The sequence below is a fragment of the Actinia tenebrosa genome, unplaced genomic scaffold, assembly GCF_029948245.1.
Source record: "Actinia tenebrosa isolate PJP-AT-01 unplaced genomic scaffold, QUT_ActTen_1.0 PGA_scaffold0__85_contigs__length_37466705, whole genome shotgun sequence".
In the NCBI taxonomy this organism is placed as follows: Eukaryota; Metazoa; Cnidaria; class Anthozoa; order Actiniaria; family Actiniidae; genus Actinia; species Actinia tenebrosa.
The window spans coordinates 16,676,357-16,701,004 of record NW_028292569.1 but is presented as its reverse complement, the minus strand read 5'-3'; the positions used below and the strand labels follow the sequence as shown (position 1 = coordinate 16,701,004).

The 24,648-nt window shown below is 38.3% G+C and overlaps 1 protein-coding gene across 1 annotated transcript; it reads right to left on the bottom strand.

The window, feature by feature from the left end:
• Nucleotides 1-29: 29 nt before the first annotated feature.
• Nucleotides 30-24,492, bottom strand: LOC116297859 (solute carrier family 12 member 6). Its single transcript, XM_089033590.1, has 26 exons — nt 24,246-24,492; nt 23,865-23,935; nt 23,505-23,609; nt 22,650-22,796; nt 21,395-21,449; nt 19,538-19,668; nt 16,795-17,039; nt 15,796-15,962; nt 15,238-15,375; nt 14,362-14,460; nt 13,539-13,596; nt 13,050-13,169; nt 12,171-12,344; nt 10,935-11,033; nt 10,310-10,429; nt 9,841-9,945; nt 9,524-9,612; nt 7,422-7,507; nt 6,923-7,011; nt 6,150-6,247; nt 4,981-5,187; nt 3,647-3,738; nt 3,359-3,549; nt 2,393-2,524; nt 2,062-2,195; nt 30-1,415 (listed from the first exon to the last, which is right to left on the bottom strand). Exons 1-26 carry the CDS (start codon nt 24,388-24,390, stop codon nt 1,324-1,326), a joined length of 3,189 nt encoding a protein of 1,062 aa, XP_088889716.1. The 5' UTR covers nt 24,391-24,492; the 3' UTR covers nt 30-1,323.
• Between the last annotated feature and the right edge of the window lie 156 nt (nt 24,493-24,648).

Sequence of the window (24,648 nt, the reverse complement as noted above, 5' to 3'; positions counted from 1 at the left end):
TACAAAAATGTCACTCAAAACACGCCATACTGAATTCATCGATGCCATTTTTTATTAGGACCATATTTGGAAATTTGCAAACACGAAAATAACTTTTTCATAATATTTTTTGTAACATTTCTATACTACTTATAAATAGAATATAGCAAAATAAGTGGGAAGCGTTAAATGGGCTGAACTAATTCAAAGACAGAAAATGTGACTGTAAAATGGTTTTCTTCGATCTGAATCTGTCAAAAGAGAAAAAATGCTCCCTATCCAATCACCAAGCTTGAAGCCAAAAAGCAAACAAAAAACAAACAAACAAACAAACAAAAAAAAGAATTTCCGCAATATATTCACACTGTGAACTAATAAAGGGTGGGTAATTTCCTTTCCCGACAACCACATTTAATTTCGCTAAATAACTCTTATAATGTTGAGTCTTATAATTCCAATGCAATAAAATTAGATTTAAAAAGTTTCAATAAAATAAAATAAAAAATAAAATAAAATCTGCTTCAGAATGCTATTAATAGTTGTCCAAGGTGTTTAAAAAAGGTCTCTATAGACCAAATTCAAAACTCGCACCGATGTGAGGCTTAAGTCGTGAACAAAGGAATCTGGCGTGATTCGTGACTTTTGAATCACGCCAGATTACTTTGAGTCACGCCAGATCCCTTTGTTCACAACTTAAGCCTCACATCGGTGCGAGTTTTGAATTTGGTCTATCATTGCAAGCTCACCGTTCGCCTCGTCGCGATGCCAAGGCACGGTTACCTTTCAAGATGGCGCAGGGGAGTAGTGATGAATGGTTTGTGTTGTAACCACTGAGTTAGCATACAAAAGCGGTCAATTAAATACCCTTGTTTACCCAAAGCCCCATCCTTGATCATTAGCTCTTACTGATACTGATTGTATCACGACACACCTCTCACGGCATTATCCTTGTTTACTACCATTTTCATAATTACGCGACCGAGACAACAAGCTGTAAGGGACGGACCATTAGATAATTGAGGTGGAGGGGGGTGGGGGGTCCGTAAATCCCCAAAAAATATCGAGCAAGCACTTCACCTATGAAAAAAATTTGGCGCAAACTCGTGCAACACAAATTCCTGGACCAGTCAAAAACCCAGACGACTTGAATGATAACTCTTTGTCTGGGTCACGTAATAGCAGATATTGCTTTCAAACAATTGTCATAAGTCGAGGCATTTGGGTCAATACAATAAAAAGTAAAGAAACTGTTTGAAGGCATTTGCTATTATGAATATGGTAAAAATAGCATGGCTCCACCCACATGACGTCAGTCCCTTGCCATTAGCTCTGATTTCGATAACATTAGGAGTATATGGTCACAACCTCGTACCCTCCACCTCTAACCATTAATACTCGATCCAGTCCTTCTGTGAGGACATCCAAAAATTCCATATCTGTGAACACAAACAGTTAAAGAAATTTGGTTTTGAATTAGCTCATCTATTGACAGGGTGCATAGCGCTGTGACAATTCAAACCCTCCCATTGTATTAGATTAAATCATCCAGTCACGACACGGCTACGGCTCTGGTGAGATACAGTAACACTACTTTACAGCTAGAATTTGCCTTATCTTTCTTGACCCACTCATACAAAAATTGATGCGTGGTGACTGCGTATTCTATATGGAGGAATACTAAGTTCAGTACCGTGCCGTGCCATTTGCTATGACTTTGCGTAATCAAGTGACGAATGCCTTTACACGCACAAACCCTTACTGTAAGTAACGAAAACTCGGTCAGGAAAAACGACGTTAATTTGGCATCTGCAGGACTCGAAATTTGCATTCGTTGTTAGGCTGATAAATTCACTAGTGTTTGACTATTCGACGATTTCTCTGGAAATTCCTTTAAAAATTCCTTGTTTAACATACTGAATGAATGCATGAAACCTTTATTTAAAAATAAATAAAGCCAGGGTAGTCCCTTCAGAACTAATAAAAGGTCTGCTATCAATGGGAGCCCTGGCATAAAATACAAGTACAAATAAATAATATATACTGTATATTATATATATATATATAATGAGGAGTAAAGGATACAGTTTTCCCACTCTTCCTTGTTGTCAGGGGGGGCTGGTAGATTGACGACCAGCAGCTGAGACCCACCAGACTTCTCCCTGATGATCTGATTCAGCTTGACTGCGGTATTCATGCGACGCAGATTCCTCTCTTGGCTAAGAGAACAACAACAATCTGTATATGTATATGCCCTTACAATCAAATAGAACTCATGTTGGAGGATAAAACATAATATAACGAAAATCCCATTCAGTTGTGACCTTTCGTTGATTGAATCCACATTACCCATAGAGCATTTTGAGCTTGGTCTTTTTTGAAATATCTATAACTAAAGTGAGAAATTTTAACTTACGGTCCTGAATCTTCTTCTTCATTATCATCATCATCAGCTTCAACCTCTTCGTCCTCCCTTGACGGACGGCGGGTTAAGCCCTCTACTGCATAATCCCTTTGAGTAACACTAGATTCGTTTCTGCTTCGAGGCCTAAAATTCAATCAGCAAATATTAGTATAGCAGTATTGTAGAAAGGAAAAAACCTTAGGATGTTTAGGTACCAGACAGACGGGGAATTTGTTGCGAAGGATAATTGTATGCACAAAATAAAATTGCAATCCTTGCCCACTTCTGTAACTGTTGCGCGAAACTTTGCCAGCAGCCTGCAACATTGCGCGAAAAGAGATTTCATCGTGTGAAAACGTCTGCAACATTATTACCAATGGCGTTATGTTGTCAGCCATGGAAATGCGACACTCCTTCGTGTAATATCTCTCGAGAACTCTGTTACCATCAACGTTAAGCACAAAGAGATTTCAATTACCGATTACGAATTATTACCAATGGCGTTATGTTGTCAGCTGTGGAAATGCGAAGTTATGTCGTGTAATATTCCTCGAGAACTCTGTTACCAGCAACATTGTACGCAACAGTTGCATCTTATGTTCAAGCATTTGAATGCATATTACAACCTCATGTAATGGACCATTGTCCATCACATTATGGTGAATCACTTAAGACTGACTGAGTTTTTAAGAGATGTGACTAAAAAACAATATCAGGGAATCGACGTAGGATGGGTAGCAAATGACATTAATTGTAACTTACCATAGACACTGCCCTATTATTAACGTATCTAGTGTGAACGAAAGATTGTCTAAGTTGAAAGTGTGACAAGTTTATAATAATTTCAGAGCAGACCGCGTGTTTTCTATACCGGGTGTACATAATGATAATGATTTATGATTTATATCGCGCCCTTTCTATATGGATTTAATCGAAGGCGCTCACAATCATTACGTCAGGTTAAGCCTGTATACCTACCCCTCATTAACACTTGCTGAGCGTGTAGCTTTGCTGTATGAGGTAGAACGAGGTCGGAACGAGTTGACGACCAAATTCTGAACCTCGCGTTTGCTTTCTTTCCTGGTCAGCTTCATTTCCTTGAGCATTTGTGTTCTTTGTTCCATCTTGAGGGTTCGCTCGTACGTGTAAGCAGAGATATCTTGATCGACCTGAACATAAACCATCATTAAAACGTACTTTAAGACAAATACATCTTATACGTATAATATTTTTTTTCTCTGTTACCCCCCCTACTTAAATACTTACCATTTCAATGACCTCTACAGTGGCTTTGATCCTTAGGTGGTACATAAAGGTCTCGAGATCAGTCTTCATCTGGATACTGTTGTCTTCAAGCTCTATTAGCAAAGTGTCAAGAAATATCTAACACAGCGAAAGTCTATTTTTAAAAAAAACCATCCCTAACAGACGTGCCGTGATCTTGATTTGGGGAAGGTTTCAATAGACTATAAAAATCACGACACGGCATGGCACACAGCGCCATCACGACACGGCATGGCACACAGCACCATCACGACACGGCATTGCATACAGCACCATCACGACACGGCATGGCACACAGCGCCATCACGACACGGCATGGCACACAGCACCATCAGGACACGGCATGGCACACAGCACCATCACGACACGGCATGGCACACAGCACCATCACGACACGGCACGGCACACAGCACCATCACGACACGGCATGGCACACAGCACCATCACGACACGGCATGGTATACAACACCATCACGACACGGCATGGCACACAGCACCATCACGACACGGCACGGCACACAGCGCCATCACGACACGGCATGGCACACAGCACCATCACGACACGGCATGGCACACAGCACCATCACGACACGGCATGGCACACAGCGCCATCACGACACGGCATGGCACACAGCACCATCAGGACACGGCATGGCACACAGCACCATCACGACACGGCATGGCACACAGCACCATCACGACACGGCATGGCACACAGCACCATCACGACACGGCATTGCATACAGCACCATCACGACACGGCACGGCATGGCACACAGCACCATCACGACACGGCACGGCACTTAGCACCATCACGACACGGCATGGCACACAACACCATCACGACACGGCATGGCACACAGCACCATCACGACACGGCACGGCACTTAGCACCATCACGACACGGCATGGCACACAGCACCATCACGACACGGCATGGCACACAGCGCCATCACGACACGGCATGGCACACAGCACCATCAGGACACGGCATGGCACACAGCACCATCACGACACGGCATGGCACACAGCACCATCACGACACGGCATATTTCTATTGCGTTGACATTTTATGCACCACCAACACGACAATTAAGGTTTTCCTATAACTTTTCACTATCAAAAGAGACGCCATATAGGTATTAAAGCGTTCTCCAAGACAGCCCACGATGCGTTGCGCAACTCCGGAAAGACCAACGGATTACTTATTTTCGTCTTTATCACTTGATCTTCCAATCATCAAAGGATAATTGAGATTTGAGATTTGCGCTATACAAATTCAATAAATTATTTTTGATTATTAATTACTAGGATACGCGCCACGGTGAAGATCCTTAGTTTACATTTCCTCCAGACCTTATGCTGTCTGAGTAGGAATAGAATGAGTATCATCATGCCACCATCATGCACGATCCACCACACGTCCATGTGGCCTTCAAGTCTGGCATGGTTATCTGGGAACAGGTCGATCTTACGGGGAACTAGTAGAGCTGATTCTCCAAGTGCTACGGTGTTGACCGTTTCTGATTGAGATACAAATGATACTAAACATTGATTTTTCTTCATCAACATTGGATACACGACAACAAAACATCAACAACAACAACAACAGAACGTCAACAACAACAACAGAACGTCAACAACAACAACAGAACGTCAACAACAACAACAGAACGTCAACAACAACAACAGAACGTCAACAACAACAACAGAACGTCAACAACAACAACAACAGAACGACAACAACAACAACAACAGAACGTCAACAACAACAACAACAGAACGTCAACAACAACAACAACAGAACGTCAACAACAACAGAACGTCACAACAACAACAGAACGTCAACAACAACAACAGAACGTCAACAACAACAACAGAACGTCAACAACAACAACAACAGAACGTCAACAACAACAACAGAACGTCAACAACAACAACAGAACGTCAACAACAACAACAACAGAACGTCAACAACAACAACAGAACGTCAACAACAACAACATAACCTCAACAACAACAACAACAGAACGTCAACGACGACAACAACAGAACGTCAACAACAACAGAACGTCAACAACAACAACAGAACGTCAACAACAACAACAGAACGTCAACAACAACAACAACAGAACGTCAACAACAACAACAACAGAACGTCAACAACAACAACAACACAACATCAACAACAACAACAACAGAACGTCAACAACAACAACAACAGAACGTCAACAACAACAACAACAGAACGTCAACAACAACAACAACAGAACGTCAACAACAACAACAGAACGTCAACAACAACAACAGAACGTCAACAACAACAACAGAACGTCAACAACAACAACAACAGAACGTCAACGACGACAACAACAGAACGTCAACAACAACAGAACGTCAACGACGACAACATCACAACGACAACAACAAAAGAAAGTCAACATTATATTACTAGTTAACATGTTAGTAAATTTGTTATACTTACGAACAAAGGATTTCCATTGGTCTCTTTCTCTCCAATTCTCAGGCCAGGCTAAGAGTACTGTGTTTGGCTCCAAAGCACCTAACCCACTAGCCTGTATCCTGCAAATGCAATAAAAAAGTGATCATCGGCGCGCACTAGCTCAAAGGTAAACCAAAGGGTATATCAATACATACAGATAGGATATTCCCACACAGGATGAACCAAAGGGTATATCAATACATACAGATAGGATATTCCCACACAGGATGAACCAAAGGGTATATCAATACATACAGATAGGATATTCCCACACAGGATGAACCAAAGGGAGGATCAATACATACAGATAGGATATTTCCACACAGGATGAACCAAAGGGTATATCAATACATACAGATAGGATATTCCTACACAGGATGAACCAAAGGGTATATCAATACATACAGATAGGATATTCCCACACAGGATGAACCAAAGGGAGGATCAATACATACAGATAGGATAATCCCACACAGGATGAACCAAAGGGTATATCAATACATACAGATAGGATATTCCTACACAGGATGAACCAAAGGGTATATCAATACATACAGATAGGATATTCCCACACAGGATGAACCAAAGGGAGGATCAATGCATACAGATAGGATATTCCCACACAGGATGAACCAAAGGGAGGATCAATGCATACAGATAGGATATTCCCACACAGGATGAACCAAAGGGAGGATCAATGCATACAGATAGGATAATCCCACACAGGATGAACCAAAGGGTATATCAATACATACAGATAGGATATTCCTTCCTTGACGTCTTCGGCAGTTATCACCTTCATGAATCCTTTGACTTTCTCATCGTTCATGTTCTTACGTAAAATCTGTGAAAGCATTTTGTAAATATAAAAAGCTCGTTAAAAAAGTCGTCATTTACCAAGTGACGTGTGATTTGAAAGCTCGACCAATCAGAAACGCGATGTACACCTGGCGGGCGACACTTTTAGCGTTACGTACAGGTTTCCCATGCGATGACCACGAAAACTTAGTTGCATAGTTTACCATATTCTATACCTATGGTGCTTCGTTCGCGCGGGAACAAAGAACCAAAGTAAAAATTGTGCAGAAAAAGCTCAGGGATTCATATCGTCAGGATCTTTCGCTGATGGTATTCACATCACCCAAAGTGCAATCGGGGCTTGACATGCAACAAAACCTTCACCATACTTCTTTGAAATAGCTATATTTGTCAAAAACGTATGATCAAAAACAATGATCATAAGATGTAGCACACCTCTTTAGCAGATTGAACATCTTTTGCTCTCTGTTCGTAAGTAAAGGATCCCTCCAAGACAGAACCAACTACTGACAGTCCTCGACCTGAAGAGGGAAACAATGTGTGTGTATAAAATAATGCCATCTTGTATTTCTTCAAACTGTTTATATAATAATGCAATCTTGCATTTCTTCAAACTGTTTATATAATAATGTAATCTTGTATTTCTTCAAACTGTTTATATAATAATGCAATCTTGTATTTCTTCAAACTGTTTATAAAATAATGTAATCTTGGATTTCTTCAAACTGTTTATATAATAATGTAATCTTGGATTTCTTCAAACTGTTTATATAATAATGTAATCTTGGATTTCTTCATACTGGAGTAGAGTTGATATGAGTGAATCATACAATACTGAGTCTCTCAAAATACCCTCAATTACAAAATCATTGTGGGATTTAAGAACTTAGGACTTAGAGGCCGAGACCGAAATGGTACATGGGAAGTACGTTAATTAGATGTATCTAGTGATACGGCTTGTGGAATGTTCATAAATTGTTGAACTGACAGACACCATGAAGACTTTTAACACATGTTTCAAATCGAATATGTATCTCAAATAAACACATCAGGGGCCGGTTGAATAAAGGCTGACTAGGGCCACCCTCTGGATAAATCAGCGAATAAAACCACTAGTGTAGGGAGGGGGGAAGGCACGTGCATTCGGCACCAAAATCTAATTAATTCATGCAGGATTCTAGCCTTCGTGCAGCCGACTCCATAGGATAATTTTGTCATTTCGCAGAATACCTTTCGCTATCAGCTTTTACACCTTTTGCTGTTCATTAAGAGAAAATGTACATTCATTTGTGCCAATAGTTGTATCAATAACGTGTAATGTACTTTCATCAACACCACAAGTAACATCATTAGCGCGGATCAACTTTCAATAACGATATTTGAATATGCGTGTACATTCATAGGCATCAATGGACAATCAATAGCGCGTTTGTACATTCATATGCGCGGATTGTATTTTCTTGTGCGCGAAATTCAACTTCAATAACACCAAATGACAAACAATTGCATTTATGGACAATCATTTACCCAAAAGTGAAAATTCATTAGTGCTATTAGCATAATCATTGACAATCTATAATGCGTTTGGACAATCATGAGGGTCAATGTTATATTCTATAGCGTGGTTCGACAAACATTTGCATGGTTCGAATGAACAATAAGAGAAATAAAACAATCATTAGCGATTTTTTATCTATTTTAGCCTTTAATTTCTTCGCCATTTATACATCGTGGCAAATACGTTTGCATATAACTGAATCACTGACCACATTTAGCGATAGTGATAGTTGCCACATTTCTCTGGAGCCCTTCCATTAGCAACTGCGTTCTATAGTGACCTAGAGCAATCCCTTGTCGTCTTGCCTCAGCCCGATCGTTCGTATGTTGTTGGATCTCTGGACGGCTGAGGTCGGCTTTGATTGCTGCTTTAAGTGAGCTAACTGCTATTCTCCTACGCAGCCGCTATTATGGAGGCAGTTACCTGAGTTTTTTTATACGTTTTAAAGTGATAAACAAAAATCGCTAATGATTGTTTTATTTCTCTTATTGTTCATTCGAATCATGCAAATGTTTGTCGAACCACGCTATAGAATATAACATTGACCCTCATGATTGTCCAAACGCATTATAGATTGTCAATGATTATGCTAATAGCACTAATGAATTTTCACTTTTGGGTAAATGATTGTCCATAACTGCAATTGTTTGTCATTTGGTGTTATTGAAGTTGAATTTCGCGCACAAGAAAATACAATCCGCGCATATGAATGTACAAACGCGCTATTGATTGTCCATTGATGCCTATGAATGTACACGCATATTCAAATATCGTTATTGAAAGTTGATCCGCGCTAATGATGTTACTTGTGGTGTTGATGAAAGTACATTACACGTTATTGATACAACTATTGGCACAAATGAATGTACATTTTCTCTTAATGAACAGCAAAAGGTGTACTATGTAATATTTTGCAAACAAGTGTATATTCACTGTGAACCACATTGCATGGGCGTATTTATTTGAGCATTAAACTTACCCTTTTTGAGCTGACTGGCAAGGCTGAGAAGACGTGGACTTTGAGGCTGATAGTCTTCGTTCAGCTTACATAAAATCAGTATCTCAGGCCTGGGAAATTGTCAGAGAATTTTAACGATTGAGTCGGCTTCAATTTTCTTGGCAAAGGAGGGGTACAGATAGATAAACAGACAGACAGACAGAACAGAGACAAGGACAGAAAGATAGCCAGGCAAGCAGACAGAGACGGAAACTAGGCAGCCAGCCAGACAACAAGGCAGATAGACAGACGAACAAACAAAGAGGAAAGCTGCTAATGGAAAAACACATTATTCCTACCTCCAGTTCTTGGTATGTGTGGGGCCTTCTTCGAGCCTCATCAAGCTGTAGCGAGCAGCACTCAGGTTCAGACCTCGGATACCATCACCCCACTCCTTCTTGGCACTGAAGAACAGATAAAGCTGATGATCAGTGACGATAAATGACATGATATAGAACAAATTAATAGGATGTTTGCACGATGGTGTCATTGACCTCTACTACCAGAATCCCTTGCACACTTTCTAACTATTCTCAAGATGGAATACAAATTTAAATAAAGAAAATTCACGAAGAATTATGGTGGTGTGAGTCAAATGACGCCATTATGCAAACGTCCTATTGGAACTACTTTTATGACACAGTACCATATGGCCACCCCAGAGAAGCGCGTTTTACAACCTCTTACTCTCTTGTACAAGGAAACAATAATTAAGACATACTTGCGCACATGTTAAAAGTTCACATATTTTGTACAAGTCAAACTCACCCTTGAAACTCAATGTATTTATAGACGGCAGCGGCAATTATCATTGCCACTAATGCGTAGTACCAACTGGATATGAACATCAGGGCTACACATAAGCAAACTCCAAGGAATGACGTAAACCTGCAGAGAAAAACATATATTATAGCCAGGGGTGGATCCAGGATTTTTTCAAAGGGGGGGGGGGTTGTAGCATTGATTGAGGTACTTGTTTGGCGGGAAAGTAGCACAGGGTTCCCAAACGGAAGTAGGTCTTATGAAGGTGGATTGTTTGCTGCAGGCGAGAATAGTTGTTTCAGGTCCCACACACGGCGTATAGAAAAAAAAGTGAGCGAAATGTGTTCGGCACCCCTGTTTTAATAAAACTCGCGATGCTGTTGGTGTTGTCATGAAAATAATAATAATAATAATAATAATAAATCACGATGGCTCTCATAGGGGGGTTGCAACCCCCAAAACCCACCCCTAGATCCGCCACTGTTAGCGTTAAAATTCATGAAAAACTTGCAGAGATCTGTGCTGACAAATCAATGTACAAATCAATGTACATGAAACCTGTGAAAACAAAATGTACTGATAACAGTAAATTGTAGTAAATGCATTTTACAATGCAATATGATGTACTCACCAATGATAATACTTGAATCGTGGCCGCCAGTTGGGGGTTTTCAGTAAAGACTGCACCACACATGCTAAGTTAACGAATGCATAGCACATCAGGAAAAACCTGCCAATTAAGTGAAAAAATAACTTGATTATATTCCATTGAAGGAACTGATAAGCCATCTGCATGACAGCAATATTGTACTAACACTACCAGAAGCCTTTGCCAATTTTCTTTCCACGAGAATAGCAAGACAATTCTCGACTTTCACATCCCCATAATGCCTTGCGTATTTTTGGGGGTAACCAATCAAAAAACTGTCAAAAAAATTGAAAGGTTTCTTAATTGAATTTATGCTATACCTGCTTTTATCCGTACAATACTGATTATCAGTTTATTCCAAGTTATTTTTACATGTACAGATCATCAAGAGTTTTGTTCTTACAGAAAATGTATTGACTTACAAAAAAATGTTTAAAATTTACCTTGAATGTCTTCAAGCTTCTATCTTTTTCTGTTTTTTACTTCTTCATTTTATATTTGGATTTATAAAATAATTGGGATACTACGCGCGCTATGATTGGTCGAAAACCATGTTTGATGAGAGTATCAAAACACGCTATCGTCATTCTTAATCTATCGCGCGCGCTCATTGGTCAGTTTGAATAAGACGGCACGTAGGGAGAATTTACTTAGACTGCTTTTTTTCGATCTTTTCGCGCGTTTGTTATTTTATAAAACAAATCAAAAACAGTTTTCTGTGTTTGATACTCTGATCAAAACACTTGGGATGTTAGGGGAACAATCGAGAAGCTGGAAACCACTCCGCTACGCGTCGTGGTTTCCTACGCTCCTCTCGTGTTCTCCCAACATCCCGCGTGTTTTGATCAGAGTATCAAACACGGAAAACTGTTTTTGATCTGTTAAACCAAACAAGGTATTTTCAACATTGTCCTTCAGCAAAATAAGTGGGTTTTTACCCTCTGGTTACCCCCCAAAGACGCAAAGGATTATGGGGATGTGAAAGTCGAGAATTAATCTTTTCTGAAATAGCAACCATGGTGCACCGGCTTGGGTAGAAACATCTTTTCATCATGCCTTATATGGTGTCGTTTGTACCCAAGCTAGACCACAATGCATCCTGCTTATAGAACTCAGAAAAGGACAATTATAGTGCTTGATGCTAAAGGTTTTGATACTTAATAATGAGCCACTCAATCTTAATTATTTCTCTGAACTGGTAAAGGATGATTTTCTTACATGGTAATAATAGGAGCCACACTGTCCAGGTTAGCAATCAGGATACCAATCTCTGATATACAAATAGTCAACAGTAAAGCTCTAGTTGGTTCACCAGACTTGGAAGCCACAGAGAATATGTTCAAGAAGGGGATGATGTTGTCACGGGCTATTGCTTGTAGAAGACGAGGTGCGCTGTCAATGAGAAATATTCCATCATTAATATAAAAATGGAGTCATCATTTGCATATACAGTGATATCTCTATTATGCTGACACCCTTAATTGATTAGTTGTAATGTACTAAAATTTTCTCCTGGCAGAGTTACAGTAACACAAACTTCAGGCAAGGTCTTGAAGGTGTTTGGTTAATAGAGTTACTACACTTGCACAACTTACTTCAGTGGTATTACTCTTTCCAGTAGACCAAGGCAGTTGTGAATTTTTCATCATCTTCTTAGTGTCTGTTATAATGTTAAACCCCAAGTTCATTTCATTTCCACCACGTGATGCATATGTTGTACCATTTGGACAAGTTTTTACATTACATGATAAAAACAAGACTGCACTTCAAGTGGTGTAAAACACTTGTTCACTTGGTACAACATTTGCATCACATGGTCAATTTGAAATGAACTTGGGATTAACATAACAGATGCTGAGATGCATAAAAAAATTCACGACTGCCTTGCCGTTGGTCTACTGGGAAGAGTAGTACCACTGCAGTAAGTTGGTAACAATGGAGTTGGGATGATGAATGTGCCTTCCAGAAATATATTTTCTGGATACCTGGATATTTTAGACTAAAAAAGGTAGAGTTTGTTTTTGTTTCAGGTAGAAAAAAGAAAAAATCCTGAGAAAGTGATACAATTAATTGAAGAAAGTAAGTAAATAGAATTACCCTGTCAGGCTCTGCATACCAGCACCAACTGTCGACAAGAATGAGCCAATCAAAATGACCCATTTGGTTGGCCAGGCTATATTAGCGACTACCATTACACTACCAATACTGCGACCAAACCTGCAGGAAAAGAACAGAAATTTAATTGTGATCAGCCGTATAATGCTCAAGATGATGGCAATGCTGTTGACAATGCTTATGTTAGCTAGATTAAAGCATGAATTTTAATGCTCAACAAACAACAAATTTAAGCACACAGAAAAACCTCTCTCGAAAAGCACGGTTATCACCACAGCATCCACAATGTCAACAACAACAACAGTGACAGCAACAATTACAAGTAGTAACAGCAGCAGTAGTAAGAACAATGACGAAGAGGAACAATGCAGACAGCAGCTGTCTCATCAACCATAACCACACCACAACTAACAAAAACAACAGCAAGAGTAAAGAATGAAATCAAGATTTTAACTTTTTTAATTAGCTTACTTGTCTCTTAGAAGAGCACCTTCTATGGTGGCACCAAACAGTAAAACACATGTCAAGTCTGGAGGTTTAGTTAAAGAATATGAACATCATATACAAGCCTTTTATAGACTTTTGCTTGAAGACATTTAAAGAATATGAAATGCATGGCATTGAAATAGGTGTACAAACAGGCTGGAAGCTGTAGACCATGAGAGCTGAAGCAAGCTTAGGAACATGAGGTGAAGCCAAGTGTTTCTCTTGCCTTTCGAGTGCTCTACAGCTCCCAGTATTGGGTACTATTGCCGTGTACGGATTAACGAAGTACGTCATAGGTTTCCGAACACACGAGTGGGACTTAGAAATTTTGGTTCTCCTCACTTAGAAAAAAAATTAAGTGAAGACACCAAGAATCGAACTTGGTACCTTCAGCACCAAAGAACTACTACAATGCCAACCCCAACCCTAACCCTAAACCTAACCTGTAGACCACAAAGTGAATTTGCTTGGGTGGTCTCATTTTTTAGTCATATTTAAACGGTGTATCATCAGCGCGTGCACATAAATATTTATCATAGTTTAATTTACGATATCGTAGGGTACAATTACTAGCCGATTACTTAAAATTTGAATTTGAATAGAATTTCCCTGACAATTCCCGTACACGATGATACAACCCAGTATTGCTTTTATAAAACATTTTTGAATAATTTTGAGTGAGCATGTCTCTTTCCTTGGATTTTTAAAAACAAAGTAGCATGCTGATTAGGGTGATTGTTATATCTAAAATATTTCATAAATAAAGGTATTGCACTTAAACCATGACATAACATGTAATAAAGGATACAAATGAAGGATGTTGTTGCTATGGCAGCAATAGTTCCCTTGGGTATTGAGTTCTGTGCATCTTTGAGATCACCAGACCTGTTTGATCCTGCCATTATTCCTGCCAATAGTCAAGGTTAACGTTCAAGTTTAGTCAAATTATTTTGAGTGGTTTACTAGAGGACACATGATAATAGAAATGAAAGAATTGAAGAAGGAAAAAGAGATATTCACAAATAGTTGACATAATCAGGCTGTACACAAAATTTCAAGTCTTTTCCAGTCTCGATTTCTCAGCCTTTTTCTGTGGCTTAACTAAGCATTGAATGTCCAAATAAACAAAAACAATGTTGGTTAATAAATAATTAAGAAAGGGAGTGAATAGGTTTTTATGACTTTGGAAACCAATGCTAACTAGCATCATCTTCAAGCTTGTTTATCCAAAAGTAGAGAAAAAACCTTGTCATTCTTAATTTGATTTGTAAAATAAAAAATTTCTGAAAATTCAATCACTCTTTTTACAACTCTCCCCCTGACTTTTCCTTTACTGGTGGGATGACAGACAGACAGACAGACAGACAGACAGACAGACAGACAGACAATGTAAGGGTGGATTGATGAATAAGTGACATTTTTGCTTACACCCATTTATGACTCGATACATCACTGCTATTTTCATAAACATGTGAAATCTGTAACTGCACACTGAAATTTGGTTTTACACTGCCGCCAGTCAAAAATATGAAAGGTACTGACTGATTGCTTTTGATTGCCACAAGCGAAAAATCAAATTTCAGTTTGTAGCTCGCAGCTACAGAATTTGCATGTTTATGAAAATAGCAGTAAGGAGTGAATGAAAAAGGGTCCAGTGTTATATGTAGACAAACCATAAACCTACCAGTAACAGATGGGAAGAAGATAGCCAGTAATATAAAGAAAGATGTACTGATATCTGATCTGACTTCTCCCTGATATGACCCAGCTTTAACTCCAGGATAAACTTCATTCTTCTTCACATAAAAGCTTCTTGCATTCCCTGGTAAAATTATTTAATAAGTTGTGTCATCAATAAGCCAAGAATGCAGTAATACTTGACCAGTGATTACTGGCAACGTACAAGCACTAAAAGTGTGAAATACAATGTACCTTTGAGCACTAAATAGCACTAATTCAATAATAGAATTAACATAATATATCACTATTTTGTTTTATTTAGGTTGCACACTCTTAGTGTTAGTGCTCTAGTTGATCAGTTGGTATGTACAAATGATAATGATGGTGGTGGTCAGGAAGTGGCTGATAATGGTGGCAGTGTTTAATGATGATGATGATGATGATGATGATGATTAATTAATATGGAGATGACATTATACATAAAAATATGTGCCAATGAAGCTAGACTCGACTACAAAGAAAATAAAAAACTACATCAACTACTGAATTACTGTTTGCCTACCTGTAAACACACCACCAGTAATACCAGGAACACCATCAATGTATCTTAAAGAGGTGGAGTTCCAGAACTCACTGTTTGAACCATATGCTGCTATCAACTTAGAGTCATTATGCGAACATGTATCATAGCTAGTTGTGGATAGCACTGTCTTACCAAGAATACAAATCCTGCCAAGTAACAATACAAAATTTGGAGAACGCTTATATTTAAAATTAATTATTGCAGTTTGTTATAGCACTAGTTAAAATTCACTTCATGTGTATACCCTAGGTGTATTTACAAATAAAACAGCTTTTTCTGTGCTCTGTTCAGTGATAGAGCACACAGGAAGTGACATAAGCAAGGAAAAAGTGCAAGGAGAAGCAGGAGCTGTAGGCGAGTGCTTTTCACACTTCTTATTTAAATATTTATGCAAACAGAAAGACCAGTCGCAGGATCTAGCAGCACTTTGCATATGTGGATGGCATGGTTTCCCACTAATCAGCAGCACATACTATTCTAACTATATAATAAAAGGGGTTTGAGGAAATTTGACTTGCATCAACAAAATTTAGAGTTTGTGAGAAGGTATGAGTCATATTTCTTAAGCATCATTTTCACTAGGGTTGGAATAGGAATCTGAAGTAACATATACAGACTCACTAACTAGTGTACTGCTTATTAACAGTGCTTGTCTTTTTTCACACCAAGATGATAAACGTGGTACGGAGTCTGTATACATTCCTTTTAATTCCTATTCCGATGCTAGTGTGAACCAGGCTTTAGGAAGCTATGAAATTGATGTTTTTGAGAATCCCATGCTTAGACATTCAAATTGTTTCACTGAGAAGCTCTCACTCACCAAAAATGAAACTCGAATCTGCTTAGAAAAAAATTTATAGTGATTGTATTGATTAATCTCTGCAGCTGCTCGAAACAAAATCATATAGTCAATGCAAAAACATTGCCTTATCTAGTTTGACAAAGACAAGACTATAATATATTATTTGTAGTACTTACTTTGGTAGGTCCCTTGCATGTGCAGAGAAAAACCCAACATATATAGCCAATATTGATAGTATGACACATGCTAGGAACATTGAGGCACACTTGTTGACATATTTAACACCAATGAACACCACAAGCCCCATCAGGACTAGCAAGATGGTACCATACACACGCATGCTATTCAACATGAGAGAAGAGCTTGCACCACCTCCAGAGTTAACATCACCAAACAGAGACATAACTGGGGCAATGTAGGTCTGGCAGGAGAAAAAGGAATAGACCAATTTAGCATTGGCATAAGGTTTTCTCATTTTAGATCATGTGTGACTCCCCTGATGATAGATAACATTCTTTTTTGTGTTTTATCCATTTGTAAGTGTCTTTACATTCACAACTGCTAACTAAGGTTGGATGTCATTGGGTTGGTATGACAATGATAAAATCAACAAATATCTCATTATAAATTTCAAATGTTAGATGTCTAGTTAGGGTTTGTTTACCGTCGGTAATTAATGACTCCTTTACCTCATTTCAATATCTAAGACCATTTTAATAAATCCCACAATGCTTTCTTTTCCATGCTTGACATCAAATTTACTCTTTTCGTTTTTATTGAAGAAAACAAATTTCAAAAGAATAAACTTGTCAAAACCATGTCAAAAGAGGAAAATAAGGTATTGTGGGATTTTTAAAAGGGTTTACAGAGGTAGCCAGCATCATTTCCAAAGTACAATGTGAATTACCACAAACATACCAACAGTTGTCTGTTACGATAACAGGCAGATTACCACTTTTAGTCAACTATTCAATATGATAACAACTTTATAAATAATTACAGTACTAGATAGGGTGCACTGTTACCAGACGGTTTACGGTCATGACGCCCCCTTGTCATGACGCCCCCAGCCATGACGCCCCCACGTATACCTTGACGCCCCCAGTCTGTACTACCATGACGCCCCCAGCGTAAACCACGACGCCACTAGTCTCTATCAACACTTATTTAATAAGAAGTTTAACAATATTTCATAGTATAAATCCAAGAACAACAAAAAAATAACGAAAAGGAAAAAAGTTGACAACAAAATTTCGTAAGTCCGATAAATTATTCGTAGTTCAAGTTAGTAGGCCGTAGTTGCCGTAAGAACGCTAGTGATCTTTCGTATTATTGTTTCGCTTACGCATAAGTTCTGAAACCTTTCTCCAAAAAGTTTGACACCGAAAATATACCACAAAAGAAAGAGAGTGCTGGTGAATAAAGTAAGAAAAACATTGCGAAAGAATCAAAACCTTTGACTCGACCATTAAACTATGCACGAACGAATAACGAGTTGTTTTTGAACGAACAAGTTGTTTTCAGCAGTTGTAGTTCGGAGACTTGTAACCTAATAGTTCTTTGGCGTAGGAAGTTTTTGACTTATTCGTAATTTTGAAACGTGTGTGTTTTTGCTAAATATTTTGGTAAATAAGCAAAGATTTCTTACGAAAATGAAAAAGTCTTTTCACTGCTGGGTATGTTGTCACAGCAATTAACTCGTTCGCGTCAAGTTTTTGATTCATTCGTAACGTTTCTTCTATTTTAATAGCCTCCTTATTCATATAAACTTTCTTGGAGGAGAAACATGTGCGTTTTTAATAAGTATTTTGGAAAGCAAGCAAAGATTGCTCACATAAATCGGGTAGTTTGCCATATTCAAGTCATTACACTGTTGTTGTCACACAACTCCTCCGCGTTTGAAGTCTTCGCTTGGTGACGCGAAACACATACCGTGTCTCAAAAACAATCATTACAGATAAATTTCAGAGTTCATATTAAAATGATATTCTAGAGCTACAAAATGGAAAATAAATCAAAAGAGCATATCGTATTATCATAGTTAACTATTTAACTATGATATTACTGTAATCTAAATGCAAACGTGATACGTTGACGTGACGCATCGCGTTTGTAATACACCCGGGAATACAGCGAGGTGTCACTTTCGATTCGTCGACTCACCGTCTAATTTACTTCCGAGGTTGAGTTTATTCAACTTTCCGTTCGTAATTTTAAAACCTATTCTGTAAACAGATGCCTTAAAGAAATATTTTGGTTTTCCCGGCAATTGCTGAAATCGCTTGAAATAGCTATCGAAATAGACATATTTATCCATTTTGTGTAAATGGCAAAAGAGTTTGAAACACAAAGATGCGCGTCTCAAAAACAATCCTTACAAAAAAGTTTTAATGTTCTTTGTGAAATGATGTTCTAGAACTCCAAATGCACCGAAATGATGTTCTTTAAATATGAAGAATTTTTTAATAGGTTTCTCGTGCCGATAAAGGCATTCCGAAATGTTGATCACGGGCTGTGTTGATAGTGCTTCGTAACAACAGCGTGACTTGATCGCTTAACTACAGAGATTTAGTGTTCGCCAACTTGTTGGTATCGTTTTTAACTCGTGGATACGCGAAGCGTAGAAACGAGTTATTTAAAACCGTAATGATCGTGGAACAACTCCAATAGTGTTCGATTTACACGGGTTCGTAGCGCCATATTATTATCGTTAAACTTCTTATTAAATAAGTGTTAATAAAGACTAGGGGCGTCATGGTTTACGCTGGGGGCGTCATGGTAGTACAGACTGGGGGCGTCATGGTATACGTGGGGCGTCATGGCTGGGGGCGTCATGACAAGGGGGCGTCATGACCGGTTACCTACCAGACTGATATTCAATAACGATATGATACAAAATATTTTGCAATTATCTCTTACCAGCAATATTTCAATTGCACCAAGAATATACATAGATGATGCAAATGTTGTTCCTAAATAGAACAGCAGTCCAACTGCACCACCAAATTCTGGACCAAGTGCTCTTGAAATCATAAAGTATGAACCTCCACCTAGATAACAAAGTAGCAACAAAAAGATATTCAAGTGTATCTAACGACTTTGGCTGTACCATACTTAGTGAAATCCCAAAAAATGAATTAAAATTTAAAAGTCAATATTTAGGAAGGAAGGAAAACCAGAGAACCCAGAGAATACACCTTGAAGCACAGGAGAGAATCGAAAAACACCAACGACACCAAACCCTGGGTACGAACCCGCGCTCATATTGACGAGGTGGCACATTAGGGGCACACACCACCCATGCTTCACATGTTGGTACTAACAACACATATGGAATTGACCCCAGGTCACATTAATAAGAGGCGGCACATTAGGGGACATGTTGGTACTAACAACACATATGGAATTGACCCCAGGTCACATTAATAAGAGGCGGCACATTAGGGGTACACACAGCCCATGCTTCACATGTTGGTACTAACAACACATATGGAATTGACCCCAGGCCACATTAATAAGACGCAGTACATTAGGGGTACACACCACCCATGCTTCACATGTTGGTACTAACAACACATATGGAATTGACCCCAGGTCACATTAATAAGAGGCGGCACATTAGGGGCACACACCACCCATGCTTCACATGTTGGTACTAACAACACATATGGAATTGACCCCAGGTCACAATAAGAGGCGGCACATTAGGGGCACACACCACCCATGCTTCACATGTTGGCACTAACAACACATATGGAATTGACCCCAGGTCACATTAATAAGAGGCAGCACATTAGGGGCACACACCACCCATGCTTCACATGTTGGCACTAACAACACATATGGAATTGACCCCAGGTCACCAGGTCACATTAATAAGAGGCAGCACATTAGGTGCACACACCACCCATGCTTCACATGTTGGCACTAACAACACATATGGAATTGACCCCAGGTCACCAGGTCACATTAATAAGAGGCAGCACATTAAGGGGTACACACCACCCATGCTTCACATGTTGGTGCTAACAACACATATGGAATTGACCCCAGGTCACATTAATAAGAGGCGGCACATTAGGGGTACACACCACCTATGCTTCACATGTTGGTACTAACAACACATATGGAATTGACCCCAGGTCACATTAATAAGAGGCGGCACATTAGGGGTACACACCACTTATGCTTCACATGTTGGTACTAACAACACATATGGAATTTGACCCCAGGTCACATTAATAAGACGCAGCACATTAGGGGTACACACCACCCATGCTTCACATGCTAGTACTAACATCATAAATGATATTCCATGCTCAATTATTGTCATCACTATCATGACAACTAGATTACTAACGTCAGCATCAACTCTAAACATAAATAACATCAATAGCATCACAGCTATTAGCAAAATAATGGTCATTTAATTACAGGAATTAAATAATATATACTTATTTCAATATAGTTGGTCATTAAAAAAAATAAAGCTGAGATCGCTGAGGATTGTGGGGAAGTACTTAATGACAAACAAGTAAAGCTTTTTGGTACAAAATGAAGCTTGAAGATGCTAACACATGGTAAACCTGTAACTGGGGTGCTAACCATTTAAACCAATTCCTCTGGTTGGAAATTTGTTTGAAAAAATGGTAAGCACCCCTGGTGCATCAAGCAGTTATCTATCCATAATCCTTGGCAGTCTCAGCTTTGGAGCTTTTCAGGTGACTAAATTTATTGAATTAAGTATAAAACAAGATAAGCTTATCACAAGATTACCTGGAACGACTCCATTAGTAGCTACAGCACTCATTGAGATAGCTGTTAACATAGTCTATAAAGAAGGTAAATTTTTGTCATGTCACACATCTTAATTTTCTTCCCTCATCTTAGGTAACCTCTGGTGCTTATCTCAGGTTTCTTGAGCATAAAGCAACTATTAATAGCAGTAGTAGCAGTATTACTATTCCCCATGGATAGGTTACTAGATGACCATATTACTCCTAGCATTTTTCTAGGTACTCCCAACAATTTGCTACTTTATTTTTATTTATTTATCTTTTATTTATTATGCTCCTAACCAACTGTTGAGTAGAACTAGACAGGTGAGACCACCTATATTATAGTCTCCCATTTTCTAAACCAGGGTAGTGCACTGCAAAGTTAGGCTGAGGGATCAGATTTTTTACCCCTAAAGGCTTTGTCTTGGATCTCCACCCTCCTTATGGTATCTATCCAGCTGAGCATGAACATGGCACGCAAAGCATGAGGGAACACAATTAATTTCAAAATAAATTTCACTGCTCAACTGGATAGGTCGCCTGAATCCCTCTCCATAAAATTGAAAGGACAAAATATGTCTCCTCCACAATTATAACAAAAGAATCCAAGACTAAATCTTTTGGAAAGAATTTTAAACTTTTTTTAAAACTATTCTTAAGTGAAATTTAATGCTGATTCCAAATACAAAAAGAAAAATGGATAATGAAGATACTTGGCATTTAATGGATGTCCACATGCAAAATGTTTGAAGCAAAAATTGCCCCACCTGAAGTGATCAGGAAAAAAATAAGATTCATAAGACAACAGTTCTTTGCAGACTCTATGATTGCATGAATGATGACTAGTATATCATTCTACAATATGTTGATATTTTTGACAAAATACAAAAAGAAATACATTGATTTGTCATATTATGTCATTTCAGTGCTCTTGAAAACTCTCATAGGAGTCTTTTTTAATAAGCTATTAAAAAAATATAGAGTCTGGTGCAAAATTTTAGGGTTTTGTTAGGATTTTTCAGCAGGTTTTGAGCATGTGAACATCTTGGGCTCAAATCAAAGATTCAAAAGTAGGCAGTCACCTTGGGGTCAACCAGCTTGGTGGCTAGCTTGATGAATGCAACAGAGAATTCAATAATTTAAATTAATACTGATTTACATTCGAAATAGCCAGAGGTTAAAGGTGAAGTAACTGGCTACTATCTATTATGCAACCCAAGTACATGTATAGTAAGGAATAAATGCAAACTTACACAACAGCATGAAGTTAGCACAATGAAAAATCCTTGAACAACACCAGCTACTCCCACCAACCAAGACAAACGAATGAACAGGATGACACCCAAGATATTCTGAACGGTAGGCAAGTATACCCCCATAAGGGTACCCATGTTGGCCTCCTAAAAAAATTTTTAAATGCATTAGTATGGCAAAATTAGGATAAACGAAGAGGTTAACCTGACTCCAATCATCTAGACAGAAATTTTTTAAATAAAAACCCCTTTGAAATTTCAGAAATGACTCCATCATTCAGGGCGTAATGAAAAGTACTTGACCGGTCACATCTACTGGTCACTTCATGTCGATCATCATGTCTGGCCGACTAAAAACATTTTTAGCCCTCTACTTTTAGGAGCAAAAGTCAATGACTCTAGCCACTAAATCTTTGTTCATTGTTAATAAACACGAATGTATTATGCCCTAATTAAAATCAATTTCGAGGTTTTATTTTTCCCCCAATCTTCCTCCTAACTTGAAACATTAAGAATAATGAGCCCATGCTCAAATACAAATAATACAATACTAATACAAATGTGTGCTTTTAATCTGTCATAGAAGAACAAATGGTATCTCAAATATTTTATAACACTTATGAAATCTCCTTCGGAATTAGTGTGCCCAGAAAAAACATTGTTGTAATTATATCTCATTATTTATAAATGTTCTATTATTCCAAATATTTGTAATTTCTTTCCATATATTTGTTTTCTCAATTCTAAAAAAAATAATTTCAATTTTGTTTGGTCTTGAAATCAAGTTTTTCCCCGGTAATAAATAACTTACAAATCTAATTAAGCTGACATTTAAAAATCTATAGGAACGAGAACCTTTTTCTTTGGTTCTGCATCTTCTTCTTGAGCAGGTACAGAAGCCTCATACTTCGCCAAGGATGACAAAAGTGAAGAAATTTTTGGTCTTCTGTGGATTTCATCCTGTGATTTATAGAATTGCATGGTTACTTATGCTAATATGTTAAAGTACTTTTACAACGTTATCATGTATTACAGTACTAATAGACGTACAATACAAGGACATCTGACGCTAGTTTGATAAAATTTCAAGCTCATTTTTAAACTTAAAATCAGCTGACATAGATTTTAATGAAAGGCAGAAACAATCTGAAAGAATTTCGTGCTCATTAAAAAGCTTTAAGCCACAAATAATATTAGATTTAACCTCTATTTTACCTCATACAAAGCCAAGTTGCCATCTTTGGTCGCAAGGAGATTTTGACGCGCACTCGTGTTTTTGGCAGACGCTAAAAGCGGGAAGAGTATAAATAAAACAATTGTGAAGAATAACTTAATTAAATTCTTATACTACAGTATCATACCGTAATTTGAAAATAAATATTAAGGCCACCCGTGGGTTATAACATGAGGTCTTTATGAAGTCTTTGGGGGTTGCTATAATAACTTGAGCTTAACTTAATTTATCATTCTCACGAACGTTCAAGCTAGATCAGGTTCAGTACTTTTAATACACGATAGTGTATTCTGTGAAGGTTGAATAAGTTTTTGATATTGATAATATTGATAATATTAGTTAGATGACTCATAGATACTCACTTGCTGGATCTTCAATTTCTATTTTCACGAATGAGGGGTCTTCGTCCACTTCTTGGTTTGCTGACGTCTTGGTTTCTGCATCCGAAGTTACTTCACTAGCCGCGTCTTCATCCAGCTTAGAAACCTTAAAACGAACCTGAGACATGATGTGAAGCCCAGTTCGAATTAGTTTTCTTTCAGCCCGAAGAAAAAGAGAAGTACCGCAGGTTCCTCCTTGACCTGTTTTACTACACTGACAGGAAAACTGGAAAACTACATAGAGCATCCGGTGACTAAGTGATACAAAAAACGCCCCCCAGTAGGGGGTGGTCGTGCTCACAACCGCAAAAACATCTTTAATAAAAAAAAATTACCAAAACTAACCAGACTTCGATTACTTTCCTAAAATGCGCGTGATTTGCAA